General features: G+C 38.7%; 1 protein-coding gene across 2 annotated transcripts in view; it reads right to left on the bottom strand.

The window, feature by feature from the left end:
- The window catches only part of CDK14 (cyclin dependent kinase 14), a 251,509-nt gene extending 234,484 nt beyond the window's left edge, over positions 1-17,025 (bottom strand). The window contains exons 1-2 of one of the 2 annotated variants that reach the window (XM_007424673.3): positions 16,363-17,025; positions 10,474-10,505 (exon numbers count right to left, since the gene is read on the bottom strand). In XM_007424673.3, the coding sequence (XP_007424735.1) occupies positions 10,474-10,505; positions 16,363-16,456 (126 nt within the window). In that variant the 5' untranslated portion in view covers positions 16,457-17,025. The remainder of the gene's footprint in view (positions 1-10,473; positions 10,506-16,362) is intronic. The other variant, XM_088150533.1, reaches the window with a different exon arrangement.
- Between the last annotated feature and the right edge of the window lie 83 nt (positions 17,026-17,108).

Here is a 17,108-nt window from a genome sequence, read left to right as displayed (position 1 = left end):
TGACTTTTTCCTCCAACATTTCACATCTTTGCTGTTCCAGCCACAAAACTCCCAAGATACAAGAATATATATTACTTAGATGAGATAAATGAGATTTATTGCTCTTTCTTTAGGGGATTCAATCCAACTGAATTAAGTGTGTGCCAGTAGGCTAATAAGAACTGTTTGTTCCCCTTCCTCCACAAGCAGCACTCTTTTCATCACTTCTGCTCCCCCCCTATACAGCACAGAAAGTCAGGGAATCCTTCCTAGAATGGAGTAGCAGAGGGTCAGCATTCCATCAACTCCCCCCCCCACTACTACAAACTGAGTAGGGCTCTTCTCATGGAAGTTTTACAGCCCAATTTTTTGAGATCCATTCCCCTCTAACTTGCCCTCCAAAGTAGCCTACTTCATTCTCCATTACTTGATCCAGTAATCTGATCCATACATATCAAGTCATGATGTGGTTTATTTTAGCTTAATATGATAAATGAACCTACCCATTTAGTATAACATTCATGGATCGTGTTTAACAAAACATGGCTAAAAATCCTGATTTTATACAATATGCAAAGCCTGAGGGGGAGTCTGTAGAGCTATGAAGAAGACAGTGTGAGTACATCCATTTCTGCCAACTGAATGAATTGCATGTATATCTGGATCCAACTCAATGGTAAGGAAATGAATCTGATATGTGGATAGGAAGTGAATCCAAGAAATAATTTCTAACTGCAAAACTATACCTGGGGGTAAACACTATTAGAATAATTAGGACTTAGTCCTAAATTAACTTCCATAGGCTTCCAATTCAATATTTATGGGACAATGAGCAGGCCTAGAATCAACCTTTGAGGAAGGTGAGAGATATTTAAAAAATATAAGTTTATCTGATCTTTTTAAGACAACTTAACATCTGGAAAGTGGTTAGAGAAAATGTATTAATCTCTTCTAGCTCTTCTTCCCACTACATGCCTGGAGCAGTAGTAATTCAAGATTGCATTAGAGCAGGGGAAATAAATATTTCACCCTCTCAGTTGCTTTCCTTCATGATTAACATTTCATGAGTAGATTTATCCAACAGTGGAGGGTGCAAAGTCAAAATGAATAAGCCAAGTCTTCACATACACACTTAATGTAACATATGTACCTTAGCCTTTCTCAACCTTTTGAGCCTCAAATTAACTGGGACAACCATTCCCAGAATTCTGCTGGCAATTCTCCTTGGGAATTCTGGGAATTGTAGTCCCAGTGCACCTGAAGGACATGATGTTAGAGAAAGCTGGCCTACTTAGTAAAGCACCATTTTCAACACTATAGCCATAGGTTTTGTCTGAAATCATAAGCTCACAATCAGCTCATTAAAGCTATTCCCACAATCATCTAGATTCCAAAGGTATATTGTTTCTTACTTTGAAAGTCTCCTAAAGTTGGGAGAGCTGATAAAAGGGTTTTCCATGGACACAAGCCATATTAGTACATAAAGTATGAAGAAGATAACTTGTATGCTACAGAATTTGTGTTCTTCACCTCTCATTGCACCAATCAGGATGATAATTATAACCCAACATCATCTGAAAAGGTTAGAAGTTCCAAATCCCAATTATAGAGTGCCTTTTGGATGTATGAAACCTAAAGAATAGAGGTGAGTGGTGATGCAGAGAATGACTAGGGATGGAGATGGCACTTTTTTGGAGTGCATCAAGGCCCCCTAGTATCTTCCTATGAACCACATATTTCTGTTGGAAAATGAACAACAGTCCAGGGGTAAGAAATAATGCAGTCTCTCATTTCTTCCAATCCCTTCTGTCTGCTACTATTTTTTATATAAAGATACAATCCTGACCCAACCCCTAGTTCCTTTGGTATCTCAGAAATGTGGATTTCATGGGAAACAGTTACTTCCTTATTCATTATCTTCTAAAGAAGAAAATGAAAGTTAAGAACTTTCATAAGCAAGAGCTATTTGAGGTCAATAAATCACTGGAGTGATTTTTAGGTAAAAATAAGTAGAGACTCCAGCTGACAAAACAAAAAAAACTTTGTCCCAATGTGAGTGTGTTGCCCTCTCAGCAGAGTTCATAAAAGCCCTTATACACACAAGCACTCATTCCTTATGACTTTCCACTACCTTATTATTCCTACCTTAGGAGCCATTCAACATCTGCCTTGCATTTTCCCACAGTATCTTGGCTTTTATGTCTTAGGTTGCATTTTTGTATAGTTCTTAACTTTGTTTGAGAAACAAAAGTTGTTACGGTTTGCCTAAACTGGTTATTATTCTGATACATTTTTCCTCAGGAAAAAAGGCAACCCAGTTTAGTTAAGTTGGTATTTCAGAAAGAGCTTATTGCATCCTTTATGCTTAGCTTCTGCTGCTCCAGAAATATTTTAAGAAGTCTAGTAGGTCTATCTAGTTTAGCATCTGTTTTCCACAGTACAGAACTGGAGGTCTCTGGGAAATTCTAAGACAGGGTATACAATTTAGTTGCCTTAAGGGCTACACTGCAAACCGGACAGGGCCACTTATTTATACATCAAACTTTTTTTCAATTTTCTTATTAAATTGTGTTATTTTGTTGAGAGGTATGTAATAAAAGTAAAATCTCCCTCAAACTGAGCTTAATTTCTGAAGATTACATAGACTTACCAGCAATAAATAAGTGGCTTGCCATAGTCATCTCATCTTTCTTTCTGTTTGTCTGTCTTTCTACTTCACCTAAGTAGCCTCAAATCTGGCTATAAAGGCAATCTTATGGCTTTAGACCAAATCAAAAATTTGGGGGGAAAAACAACCACCCCAGAAGATGTGAGCGGCAAAATACCTCTATATTCTTGCTAAGAAATCAACATAGATAAGTACCCTCAAGGAAGATTTTATATTTTTTATAATAAGCACTCTTTAAAAAGAAGCTGCAGGTTTTTTCCTCACTAGTAGAGAGCACTATTTTTTCCCTTTCAGAAAAAACTGCAGGGGAAGGAAAGAGGTTTGAGGAAGGCAACAGGGAAAGGTAAGAGGACAAAGAGGGTTATGGGGAAGCAGGGGGAAGCAGAGAAGACAAGTGCAGCACAGGAAAGTCAAGGAGTTGATAGAGAGGAATGGTGGGATGAGGGGGACGGTAGGAAATGGTATGGTAGTGTGAGACTATGGGCCTGAGCACATGGATACCCCAATCCCATCAACAACTGCAAGACTTGTGAATCAACAAAGGACTTTTGGGGATAAAAGGGGTCCCAAAGCCCACCCACTCTAAGACATCTGAGTAGTCTGAGCTGAGTCATCTGAGTCACGTTTGGATCCAGACTTGGCGGCTTCCGTCCCTCTAGCTAGTGCCTGGCAGCCTAGTTGGGAAGGACATGGGTAAGTGTGGAAGAGCGTGTGTGTGTGTGTGTGTGTATGAGAAAGAGCAAATGTACCTTGCAACCAATAAAGTTTTGCTGTTACTTTAAATTCACTGGGTCTCCCTGTATTACAAAGAACCTCTTGTGCCTCAGTGTTCGGTTGGAAGTGATTTGTGTGTATCCCTAATTCTTTCCCGGCTGTTGACCAGGGCTGTGTGTCTGTCTGCTCCAGCCGCACCTATCTGGAAAACCCAGGTAGAAAGCAAGGGGGGCTGACAAGATCCGCGTGCCTCAACAGGCTGTGAGTGTGTGAGTGAGTGACCATAAGCCGAACCTGGGAGCAGCGTGTGTAACAGTAGAAGCAGCTGGGACATCCAGCAACAAGCAAAGCAACAGGGATAGAAGAGAAAGCTGGAAATGTGGAGGAGATGAAGCAGAATTACAAGGTTGGACACTGTCAGGTTGTCGTACCATACAGGCCACAATTTTTACACTCTTGTTCTAAAAATGAAGACTACTGCCCTCCTTCACTGTAGCTTTGCAACATGTGAAGGAGTTCACTTTGCAACATGTGAAGGAGTTCACTGTAGCTTTGCAACATGATACCATGAAACCTGAGGGCTGTGGAGAGGCATCAGCTCTTCAATGTGAAGAAAAAGATATCGAGAAGGTAGCCATCTTTGCATTTACTGCTTCTGCAAATTTAAACCCAGTGGCTTCATTCACAGTAATCTGGATCCTTTCAGGAAAAACAGATAGGATACCCTGGAAGTCAGGTGGATAGATTTGCAAGTTTCCTTGCAAATAAATTTACTGATATTCAAGCAGCTCTGGACACCAGTTGGGTGGAGCGATATGGGATAAATGTGACATCTTTCAATGAAATGTGGGATTCTTCTGAACTTGTAGAATCTGAGGAAGTAGATAGGATACTCTGTAGTATGAGCTCCACCAGCTGTAAGTGGGGTCCATGCTCCACATGGGTCCTTCAGGTGATCTAAACAGACATTTCAGCTGTCTTTAGGAGGTGGTTGATGCCTCTCTGAGGGAGAGCATGATGTCACCTGCCTTGAAAGAGGCTGTGGTGTGCCTTCACTTGGCCATCTTTCAATCCAGCCATACTGGACAACTTCCACCCAGTCTCCATCCTCCCCTTTTGGGGGAAGGTTGTTGAGAGGCTTGTGGAGAATCAACTTTAGAAGATACTAGAACAAATTATATAGATCTCTTCTAGCCACAGTTCAAGCCCAGACAAGAGACAAAAACAGCATTGCTCACTCTGGTAGATGATCTTCGTTGGGACTTGGATGGGGAAAGTGTATCCATCCTGGCCCTGTTAGTCTCTGGACAGGTGGCCCATATCTTATAGAATACATTGCTTCCAAAGGTATACTTGGCCCCTACACTTCTGGCATTTTGGAAGACATTAAAAATCATACTTGTACTGCTATCACAATATAGCAGTTTACTGCTATTCATATCTTTGTTTGCAGTAAACTAATATTGGTGAATAATTGTAGTCAAATCATACACCAAGTACCAGTGAAGTATATAAGAGACAGACATTTCTGAGCTCAGGAATAAAAATACTCTACACAGATGCTTTTTTCCCCAGTGAAACCACTATCTCAATCTCAACACCATACTTATAAACTAATAATAATAACAACCACCTTTGAAGACTAGTACTATGATAAAATAGTCACATACTGAAAAGGTTTGGGCAAATGATGGCCCAAATAGTTCCAAACTGTATGTAACAGCAGGGTTTCTATAGCTGTAGTCTAAAGGTACTTTTCTAGTACCTTTTTGTGGCTCCAAAATATAAACATCAGCATAGGCAAAATAGTGGATAGGCTTAGGTAACTCAATTGCCATCATTCGAATCAAGGAGATTCGAATCAGATAATAACTCCCTTTCCTGTTTCTCCTCTGACCAAAACATTGGGAACAGCTCACATTATGCATTGCATTACAGTGTAGATTTATAATGAAAAAACAATATTGAAGAGAACCAGCTGCATTGAAATTCAACTCCAAAACAGATACAAATATCACATTACATACTGAAAATATCCTGTCATCTTAATCTCAACAAACACAAAACTTTTAAGCTTAGGTGCTATCTACTGCTACCTTTTCAGAAACACATATGGAATAGCATATAATAGTATTTTATATTATATTATTCAAATAATTTAAAAATTGTATTAAAATGCAATTAAAGTTGGAAACAAATAAGAAAAAAATATTGTTTTACTATCTACTCTAATTTGTTTCAGAAAAAAATGTAATGGTAGCCAATAATTATAGCACATTTCTAACACAAATTGGGGCAATGCAGTGCTTTTGAATTGATTCCACAAAAAAGGTGCTTTGGAACATGAAAAAGAGGCAAACTTAACATCTGCCTTCTCTCTGTAGAGTAATGAATCTTTCCCCAAAATTCTGTGGCCTAAAAGAAAATTAAAAAGGCATTTGAAACCGTATATCCTGAAAATGCTTTGTACTGGAACTTAACCTCATTTCCATCAGTGGAACAAAGGTCATATTTATACAACCGAGATTTTCCGCTTCCCCCTTTTTCTGCAGCCACCAGTGAAAATCCATACTAGAGCTACAGAACTGATAAACAAATTGATGTCCTCCAGATGTTTTGGACTTTAATTGCCATTTGCCCAACCAATCTGGCCAATGGCAAATGACCTGGGCATTGATGTCCAAAATATTTAGAGGGCACAAGATTAGCACTGGTCTCCAAGCTAGATTATTAGATTACGACTATGAAGATCCCGATGAAGTGGGTTGATCCAAGAAACGGACAAACAGAAATGTAAGGTCAGTATATCTTTCCATGACCACATTCTATCAATACATTAATGTTTATAGATAGTGGGCTATATTTAAAAATATCTGCTTAAATGTCCCTTTAAAAATATGAAGAAACTGTAACTCATACAATGATTGCTTCCTCCAAGCAGGACTATACTAATAAGCCATCCCTCTTTTAACATAGGCAAATACACAAAGAATGGAAAGTCCATCAATTAGAACACATTCATTTCCAGATAATTCAGACTAAGAATAAGATACCTGGTACACATTAAATGTTCTGGATTATAACTACCACAATCTATTCACATTGCCATGCTGAATAGGCCTGAAGTCCAAATCAAACGGGGGGCATAAGCTTGCTTAGTTCAAACGGTTCTTTATATTCACTGCTTAAATTTCCTCTGGGATTTTCACTTCACACTATAGTATTTCCTCTCATTTAGCATTTTCTATTAGTTCTTTCACTTTTTCCACTCTCTCATTTGGTCTTTGTAGACCCTTTTGTATGTTGGTACTCCCCCTCTTACCCAGCCTCTTTTCAGTTTCCTGGTTCAATCTCCAACCATCATCCTGGTGCACAGAGACAGAAGAATGACCTCTTTTTCACTTTTCCTTTTTTACCAGTGAAGCACTGCTCATGTGTAAAAATCAATAGCTTGCTATATAAAGCACAGAAATGGCAAAAGAAGTTGATTGCTCCTATCTTGCTTTTCACTGAAGGGGTTAGAGATCAACTATTTTCTCCATCGCAGTGCCCAGCCAGCCCTTGGCAATAAGTTCCCCTAGCATTAACTTTAAAAAACAAAGCAAAATAAACTCGAGCTGTAAATAAAGCTCAGGAAAGAGGAATGGTTTATATACACCCATTTAATGATTCCTAACATTCCAAGACGATTCATGAATCTCTGTGCCTTTGCTTGTAAAAAATAAATTTGTCCTGCCTGCTTTGCCAACAATGAGACAAGGAAAGAAGAACTAAAGACCCCCCAGAGATATATTATGCCCTCCCTTATTTTACAATGCATGCTCACTCAAGGCATCTACTCTAGTATTAAGATCCCATGTTGGTATAAATCGTTACCAAAAAAGAAGGGTTTTCAGAAGGTAGAGACATAATTAAATTCTACACATTGTCCAATCCACTTTTGCATGTTAGCAAAATACAGTAATCTATCAGAGTTCAGAACTATACTTGAAAGTTTTAGCAGATGCATAAAATCGACAGCAAGCTAGAAGTCATCTGCACCATGACCCACTCCCCAGTTGCTCATTGCTTTCACAGGACTGCACATATTAAATGCAACAAATGCCCTAAACCCATTCCATTTAAAAAAAGGGCAGGATAACACTGACCAATTAACATTAATAAATGAAAGGTATGTTCAATGAACTTCCTAATATATTTGCACAAACTACTGTTCTTTTAGCCACCATTTTCCCCACACTTTGCAAAGTGGGCAAGAAGACAATTTCAGATTATTAAGTGAAATACTGAATTTTTCATTTATATATATTCATGTGAATTCTATTCCAAAGTGAATAGCACATAAAAACATTCTGGTCACATAGAGAGGAACAGGTGGCAGTCTTGGCCAGGAGGGCCTTTGCCCACCTTTGTGTGGTACACCAGTTACACCCCTTCTTGGATAAAGAGGCTCTCCGGTCAGTCACTCACGCCCTGGTCATCTCTCAGCTAGACTATTGCAATGTGCTCTACATGGGGCTACCTTTGAAGAGTATCCAAAAGCTATAGCTGGTTCAAAATGCAGCCGCGCAGACAATCTTGGGTGCCCCAAGAACAACACATGTAACACCTTTACTGCGCAAGCTGCATTGGGTCCCAGTCTGTTTCCGGGTCCAATTCAAAGTGTTGGTTATTACCTTTAAAGCCTTACATGGCATGGGTCCAGGTTACCTGAGGGACCATCTCACCCCCTCCACATCAATCTGTCCCACCTGGTCAGGCAGAGAGGGCATGTTGTGGACCCTGTCAGCAAGCAAATGTCGGCTGGCAGGGCCCAGGAGGAGAGTCTTCTCTGCCATTGCCCCCACCCTTTGGAATATTCTCCCCCCAGAGGTGCGGCAGGCCCCTACCCACCCAGCCTTTTGGAAAGGATTAAAAAGACCTGGCTCTGCCAGCTTGTGTGGAGTGATAACAATCTTACCCAATCCTGGGGGTGGCTGGTGCCTTGATGATGCTCCATGTGTGACTGCCAATTTTATATCTATTCTTGGATTTATTTTCTATTTATTAAGAGTATAGTATAGTGTAATTTTAATTGATTTTGGAAGAATGAACAGTAGGGAGGAAGACTAATAAAGCTGTGCTTGATTGAAGCTGATAAAACCCTCAAGAAGAGAGACCTAAGAAGTTTAGATGACAAAAGACTATGTATGACTCAGTGTATGTTCCTCTCTCTTACCTGATTCTTTTGCTTACTAAGTCTTTTTTCTGTGGGGTGTACAATGTTGCCTATCCCAAAAAGGAATAGTAGGATGGCTATATATGTATAATTTGCCATATGATTAGACCCTGTCAGTACATCTATGCTTTATTACAGATGCACAGAACATGGGCAAACTATCATCTAAATCTTTTTCTTTTTGTAGCTATAGCTCATTTCAATAGCCAGTTAGAAAGTTACCAGATTCTTACACTGCAAGAAAACTCCGTTTATACAATTGATAATAGTATATATTTTCGGGGGACATCCATTAATCCACACAAGGAGCAAAAAAACCACTGTGTTACTTGAGATTTAATTTGGGACAAGCACTTTAAGTAGAGTTTAATATTTTCTTCCTATATCATAGAATTCTAAGGAACTCTTAACTTCCTGTCAATTTTATAAACAGTCTAGTCACTTCCAGAGAGGAGAAACAAAGCATTAGAAGCATGCCAGATTTATAATACAATTAAAAGAACAGCCTGATACAGGTCTGGTTGCAGAATTTATGACTCAGGCTTTTAATGAAACAATTATAGTGCTTATTCTTTGACGTAATTTCTGTACTTTCACAAATTCAGTATAAGGAGAGACTCAAATTTATCATTCTGGGCAACCTGACTTCCGAAGTGCAATATTCCATTTCCTTTAAGTTCCAATTCACATTAACCGTACCCGTACACTTCTACTTCTCAGTTTTCAATTTTCAGAGAATAGAAAATCAAAAAGTAGTCTTAAAGCAGACAGAACCAAATTTGCTGCCTAAGGCAACATCTATCTAATTCATTTGGAATCCAGTATTCAGTTCAGTGACAAATATATATTCTGTTGAACATATTCTACAGAAAAATTGATCACAAGTTCTAACATGGTTTTATGAGACCATATTCAATAATTTCTTCTTAAGCTCATAAGATCTTATCTATCAAGAATATAAACAATGTATGAAGTATAGTGGATTTCCAAATCACTTAAAACAGAAATAATCTTATCAATATTTTAGGAAATTCCTATATTAAATAGAACAGACTCTCCTGAAAATGTTTGAAGGTACAGGAAAATGACTTGGGATTTGAGCTTGATGAGTCAATACAGAATATTCAATGGTATAAAATATTATTTAAATCTATTTTAGAAATCACCAACTATAAAATTAACAAATCATACTACATCTCCTTAAAATTGCATTATATTAATTAATTTTTTGATGATGCTAGAAGGGGTGTAGTTCTTATTACCACCTCTCTTGGTAATAGCCATTTAGTTACTCACTTTGGCTGGGAGTTTTTGAAGAAATTTGTAAAACTACCCAACAGTGTTCAATAATGAATTCTAATGTAGCTTTATTGTCCATATTCCCCAGAAAATATAAAATAGGGCAACATAAAAAATTATTCAGTTTCCTTAACTATCAAATTTACTATAGCAGTGTACTTCAGTGTACTGAAGAAAAAGTACATTTTTCTTCAGATCAATTATTTTTAAAAGTGTGAAAAAAGCAATGGCTAAAAAATTAACATAGCGACAAATAGTTTTTAATTAAATGTGTTTTATTTATATTTGGTCTCCCTTTATATGTTAAACCAGCACAGTAACTTCTAATAGATTACTCCATCTATACGTATACCTTTTTGAACCTGAAGTGTTCAATATGGATGTTTAAAAATGAGTATTTCTCTTAAAGATTACAAATGTAAGTACATCAAATTACATGGGATTTGTTTCATGTAATTTTTTCATGTTTGTTATTATTTATATAATTATTTTTATTCATTATTATTCTTTTAATTCATCTACTTTTTTACAAAAATTGCAATATTTTGCCCAATGTATGTTTAAATAAAATTTGAAATAGAAAAATGTAACTTACCTCATCAAAGCCATTATCATCTTTCTTCAAGGCTAGAAAAAAAGAAATAACTTGTTATCTAAATAGTTTACAGTATTAGTAGAAAATGCTAAAAAACAAATATCTCTCTGTAGCTATTGAACTTAACTTAAATAAAATCGCTTCACTTAGATATAGCGTGATGCAGAATTGCACTTGAAATGGTATTAGTCTCTTTTCATGTTTATTTTTATTAGCTTAATATATGAAAAAAGAAATATTTACAGTGTATATAAGTAATAATTTAGGCTATTTTTAAGCATACCACACAGGATGGTTGCTGTGAGGAAAAAACAGGAGGAGGGGGTGTTATATATGCTGCTTGAACTCCTGAATAAAAGGAGGGGTATTGAGCAAATAAATATTGCCCAGGCCCCAGACCTGGTACAGCTAATCAGAACTGAGGCATTGCTGGAGAACAACAATACATGCTACAAACAACAAATTGTTCTCTGCAGCTTCTCTCAAGCCAGGAGAGTTACTTGTGCACTTGGAATCTGACAGATTTTTGTTTTCCTGTGTGTCTCCCAAGCACCACACAGAGCTTCTTGCTCTTACAGATATACTGGAAAGGACAATACGCCGCCATAATAATCAAGTTTCAAGGGGAGGAAAAACAGTGTCTTGTTTAATCCAGCGAAAAGATCCTGTCAGTGAGAGTAAGTGCAGTTTTGAGAATACGTTCTGAATTATCCTGCCAGGTGGCCACCACAGAAGGCATTAACAGAGGGGAAACCATTCTCCTCTTTAGCACTACAGCTTATCCTTGTCTTTACCTGAGTAAAGGGTCACTTGTTCAAACAAAGCACTGGGCTGCAGCCACCACCTTTCTGATTCTGTAACAAACCTTTGACTCCATGTGGAGCTGAGAATTACTATTTTGAAAAAAGATGCTCGAGAATGGTAGTCTGCTTTGTAGCAAACCAGTTTTCCATTTTCCATTTATTCATTTATTTCATTTATTTAAAAAAATGGTGGGGCAAGAAGCCTGGTGTACAGCAAGAGGTCTGTCTGTAAAAGCACCAGGAGCCACAAGCATCACACCGCTTACTCCTGGCATATGCTCAGAATCAGTTTCATTTGAAGAATGAAGAGGAATCCTCAGCTGGAGACAGGACTTTCTCCTGCAGCACTCCCAAGCTATAGCATGGCCTCTACTCTTGCCACAATTAGAAGAGCAGCTAGGACAATTAGTTGTAGTAATGTTTCACTTTACAGAATAGATATAGAAGGGACAATCACAACGCTAGTTATATGTTGGTTAAGTGACATTTCATAAATCACTAGGTTTTAAAGAATAAATCAACACTTCAGGAGTATGCTAAATAATGTTAATATAAAGGTTATATAAAGTCACAATACAACAACATATGGCATAGCACAGTGATCAAATCCAGATTGGTTTAACTCTCTCTATACATTCTATTCAGGGACTATATTCAGACTGCCAAATACTTGAAGGTTGAGTGTTCTTTAGTGGGGTCTGCATCAGTTTATATAGTGAATAAGCCAACACAGCAGCACTGAAATCAGTCAGAAATTAATCCAACCTGTTTTCTGAAAGAATCAGTGCTGCATAGGATATTACCAAGAAGACTACAGTACTGCAACCTTCAAAGGCCTAATTTAACTATTTAACTCAAGCGCTCAGAATATCAAATACATCCTCCATGTACAAACCTGAGCCCTTCTCTATGATACATGCTTTCATACAGTTTTTACATGTTTTTCCATGAGAAATCAAGATCCTTTCTGATTTTTAGATTTTTTAGTCCTAATAATACATCAGACTAATTTTGTCCTACTATCACAGGGGAATCTAGACACCTGTACTAGGATATTAAAACTTAACTTGTACTTGGAATCTGGCTTTGTGCCAAAAATATATTCCCCTTTATAAACCATTATTAACTACTTCCAGGACATTGCCTAATCCAAAAATACTGATTAATATCATTAGAGTTGACAAAACTATAATTTTAAGTTATAAAATTCCATAGTAACTCACCACCCATTAAATTGCATATCAGAGTCAGAATGCTCAAATATGCAAATATATGCATATTTGTCACCCCAACCAGAAACAGATTAGAATAAGTACAAAACTCTTTTCGGACACTCACAAAAATCAAGAAGACAGATCTCACTTAGAAAAAAAGACACAGAACCACATGTGACAGATATTTAAAGTTTAATGATTTAATGATGCTGTTTCAAGAAAAGCAGGTAAGTTTCTATTAATGCTGGAATTCAAGTGGTATTCAATAAAGTTGTATACCAACAGGCTTATAACAGACAAAACAGAAGAACTTCACAGAATTCTTTATATGCTTGGGACTTTAATACCTGATGCACAGGGGGCTTGTTAGATTTGAAAAGTACAGTTACTTTAAGATTTTTAATTTCTATTAAAAAAATAGAATTATGCCCAATAGATTTTTCCTTCTAATATTAGACACTCAGTGAAAGTGACTGGACAGAAGACAGTACTTCACATTATGCATAATTCATTTATAAAAATAACTGCAATATGATATTGTAATACCCACTGGCTTTAATAGCAAATTAGCAAATTCAGGGAGATGTCTACCAATGGCTATTAAGTATGAGAGTCAAACAGACCACCCAGGGTTTGAGGCAGAATGCCAACAAACACCAACTGCTGGGTGGCAACAGCTTGAGAAAGCCACCACTAGTGGGCTCCTTAGGGATGGCTGGCCAGCCAGCCAGCCAGCCAGCCAGCCAGCCAGCCAGTGTGTGAAATAAAATACAGATCCACAAGTTTTGGCCAAGCCAGCTCAGGTTCTTATAATTAATGAATGAAATGCATTCCTACAGCAATTTTCAATGTCTGCAACAAACTGCTTGTAGCAAAACACTTTGCTCATGCATTAAAATAATTAAACACCATAAATGGAAGTAGCAGGTCATGATTGATTGACACTTTTTTATTTATCAGAATGATTTGCTGATTTTCAGGCCTTTAGCAAGAACACCATTACTGTATTGTCAGGTACATAGTATCAGAGATTTAACCCAGATACAACACTATACAGAAATTATCCCTAAGCTTGGTATTATTGAAACCAGACATCATGCCCTTATTTTACATTTGGAACCACCTAATATCTACACTCTAAAGATTCTGCTCTACATCTCTGTCTTCTCCAGTAGAAGAAGCCCCAAGGGAAAAAAAGGAGTCTTTATACTTATTCTAGAGGCATCCTGAGTCACAAGAAATTTTGTAAAAAGGTGTATAAGAAAGAAGCTTCTGGTATTCTTCAACCATTTTAATTCAAGCAAAAATGTTTTGTACTTCCTCAAGCAGCCCAAAAATTAAATTAAGAATAATTATGAGTAATATGATTGGTGATCACTGTATAAGGGCATTCACTCATTTCCTTTTCAGTAGTTGATCTGAAACAGGCTTCCTCAATTGCCCCCAAAAAGTTGGCCCATAGATCCCAAAGGTCATGTTGACTGGAACTTTGAGAGATATAGAGGCAGCAATCTGGGAAGAGCTGCTCTGAAATGTTTAGGTTCATAGCGATTCCCCAGATCTTCATACCATCACAACTGCATATTTAAACAGAAGTTATTTATTTCAAGGAACCCTTACAGATCAGATAACTTTGCATATATTTTACCTTAATCAGAAAGAGCTGCATAGAAACTAAGCTAGCTCAATAGAAGCAACTAGAATTTTTCCAAGTTTCCATATCCCTTTCTATGAACTATCTATAGTCCACAACCTTTATTCTGACCAGAAAATAGCTTCTATTATTAACATATACTTAAAAGGTAGGTTTGGTATTTGCCAACCTGTAAAAAAAGAAAATGGAAAAATGCTACCTGTCTTGAGCTGCTCAAGGAAAAGCAGGGTATAAATATAATAAACATTAAATGAATTTCCACCCTAGTGAAATTTGCTTCAAGTAGACGGCTTACACTACATTCCTATGTACATTTTGAAATCTTATTCAGATTCTCAGATACAGAGAATTCTATGAATAGTTTAGGAAAAGCTGTATAGCCTCTTACATAAATATGGCACCTTATATACCTTTGTATTGATGATACATCATCATACTGTGTCCTCCAAAAGGCATTTCAGGACATCTATATTTACAAAGCAAGATGACAGGAACACTGTGGCAAACAGAGATAAGAGAGTTTCTGAGCAACTCCTGGTGGCTAATTTGGCTATCTGAAGAATGAAAGGTACAATACACCAAGAGAGCTTTTTCTTACACTGTGAACAACCTGCAAGACATTTGTGAGATACCAAATCAGCAGCACTGAACAATATCAATCACAAATTAAAGGGTAAGTAAAGATTTCTGTAGTCAGAAATTAGTCTGACTTCAAGTTTTGTCTTATACTAAACCATCTGGAAGCCTTTACTCTCCGTTTTCCACTTTCTTACTATTATTACTGAACATGGTAACCACATGGCAAGGAGAGAGATCCCTTTTGTTACAGAAACAATTATTATTGATGATGAAGCAGGAATTGAATCCCATTTTCAAATGAAGTTCACACATTGCACCTTTTAGCATCTTCTGTTTTGAAACACAATTAGTTTACATCTGTAACTTGCTCCATCTCACAACTGGGAGGAGGACTAATTCTGGAAACCATATCCGGGCTAGAAGTAACACTGAGCCATTTCAAGTATGCAAGCAATTGGAACCTCCTTTCTCTGACACATTCATAACTCATATTCCAGAAGAGAATTACTCTGATTCTATTAAAACAATATAACATTTTTTTCTAAATACAGTTTACAACTGACACCCCCCAATATTTAACATGTATAACAATTTTATTATAACATTCTTCAATCAATTATTTTTGGTGTATTTAACGTTTTTCCATACTCTTTGTAGGGAATGAAGTGACCTGACTTCATCTTGCATTACAAAATAATGAAACATATTATATATATTGGGTCATCTAGAGCATGTGACAGCAAAGCCAGTTTTGCCACCAAATATACATTAGAAAGCTGCAGTCAGTCATAGGGTTCATACACCTTTTTATGTGCCTGCTTAAGAAAAATATATTGAGCATTCATCCATGGGAAACAGAACACCCTTTTTTCAAAAGTAGTTTTAAGAAATCTGAATCCATTTTTTTTAAAAAATAGGTTCAATTAATTCAAAGTACTTTCTACTCCTGTTTAGTATTCTCAATTATTAATAAATTAAAATCAATCTAATTTAAATTATTTTTTTTAAGGGGAGAGTATGCTACCATTCAGTTACCCTATTTGGAGATGTTCCATGTTAAACTACATCTGCAATTTAAGTAGTCAAAAGCAGATTAGAGACGGTTTATATTATGTTAAATATGATTAACACCCAGTAACAGCTAAAAAGTTTTTTTTTAAGGGTAAGATATACTCAAAGTGAAGTCAGAGTGAAATGAACACATTTATACGCTAATGTTGTGATTCTCCGCACATACAGCTGCTAATCGCTTCAATTTAAGTGAGCAAGACTACTTCTGGATAAAACGGTTTGAACTGGGTACATTTTTTAAAAAATCCATTTTTCAGAATGGCATTGCAATGCACAGAAAGACGGCCAGAAAGCAGGGAAGGCGAGCCAATGGACTGCTATGATGAAAAGAACTTCAGCCAAGCCGGCGGCCTTCGGAGGTGTTGGACTACAACTCCCATCACTCTCGCCAGCACAGGTCTGAGCTTCCGTGGCAGCAAACAAATTTCGAGAAGCAGTAAGCGAGGCAATCCAGCCCGCACAGTCACCCAGTGAGCCGCGAGGCGAGAGTGGGAACGAGGCTCGGTGCGTAGGAATGCTCGGAGCAGCGACCCACCCACCCGTCCCTTCCCTCCTTTGGCCCCTTTACCTAGTCGGCCGAAACTCTCCGACAAAGTTCGCCGTAACTTTTTCATCTTGCTAAGTTTCTCCGCCGGCTGCTGCGAGTCGAGCAGGTCGCACATCGGGCTCGGCGGGGCGAGCGCCCCAAGACAACGCGACGCCCGGCGGATCACCAGAGGGACAGCCGACGTCGCAAGAAGTGGTTGCCGCCGCGCGGCTTACCCTCCCTGGCCCGGCCCGGCCCGAAAAGCCCCGCTTCTCCTAAGTGGTGCTCGAAGGGAGCGGGAGAGCCGCAGGGGCTGCCTCGTCCTCGCCCATAGCGAGTTCCCCCCTGCTTTGGAAATTGGGCAATAGGCTGCAGGAGACAATGAGGGGCGGAGGAGGAAGGGAAAGGCGGCGGGAGCGGGGTCTCCCCAGGGGAGAGAAGTGGGGGGATGTCGGGGAAAGGGGATTAAAAGACCCGGGGACAGAGGGAGGAAGAGAAAAGAGGAGTAGGAAGAGGAGAGCAGAGGGCGGCCAGGAGGGACGAGCGGAGGGAGGAGGCGAGGGAGGGACGGGGAAGCCCGCCGGAGAAGGCTGCAGCCGAGGAAGGGAAGGGAAGAGAAGGGAAGGGAAGGGAGGCAGCCTGCCTGCCTGCCCGCCCGCCCGCTTGCCCGGGCGCAGCAGGAGTCGCGCGTGCAGCCGCGAGCCAAAGAGCAGCCCCCGCTCTCGCCAGCCCCGAAGCGCCCCCGCGCCCCCGCCCGCGCTCTCCCCCGAAGGCGGAGGCTGCCCGTC

The sequence above is a fragment of the Python bivittatus genome, unplaced genomic scaffold, assembly GCF_059951505.1.
Source record: "Python bivittatus isolate LINGU-HERP-01145 unplaced genomic scaffold, Pbiv_v1 ctg000610_np1212, whole genome shotgun sequence".
NCBI classification, from domain to species: domain Eukaryota; kingdom Metazoa; phylum Chordata; class Lepidosauria; order Squamata; family Pythonidae; genus Python; species Python bivittatus.
Note: the sequence above shows the minus strand (reverse complement) of the source record. Positions and strands in the feature narration are given on the sequence as shown.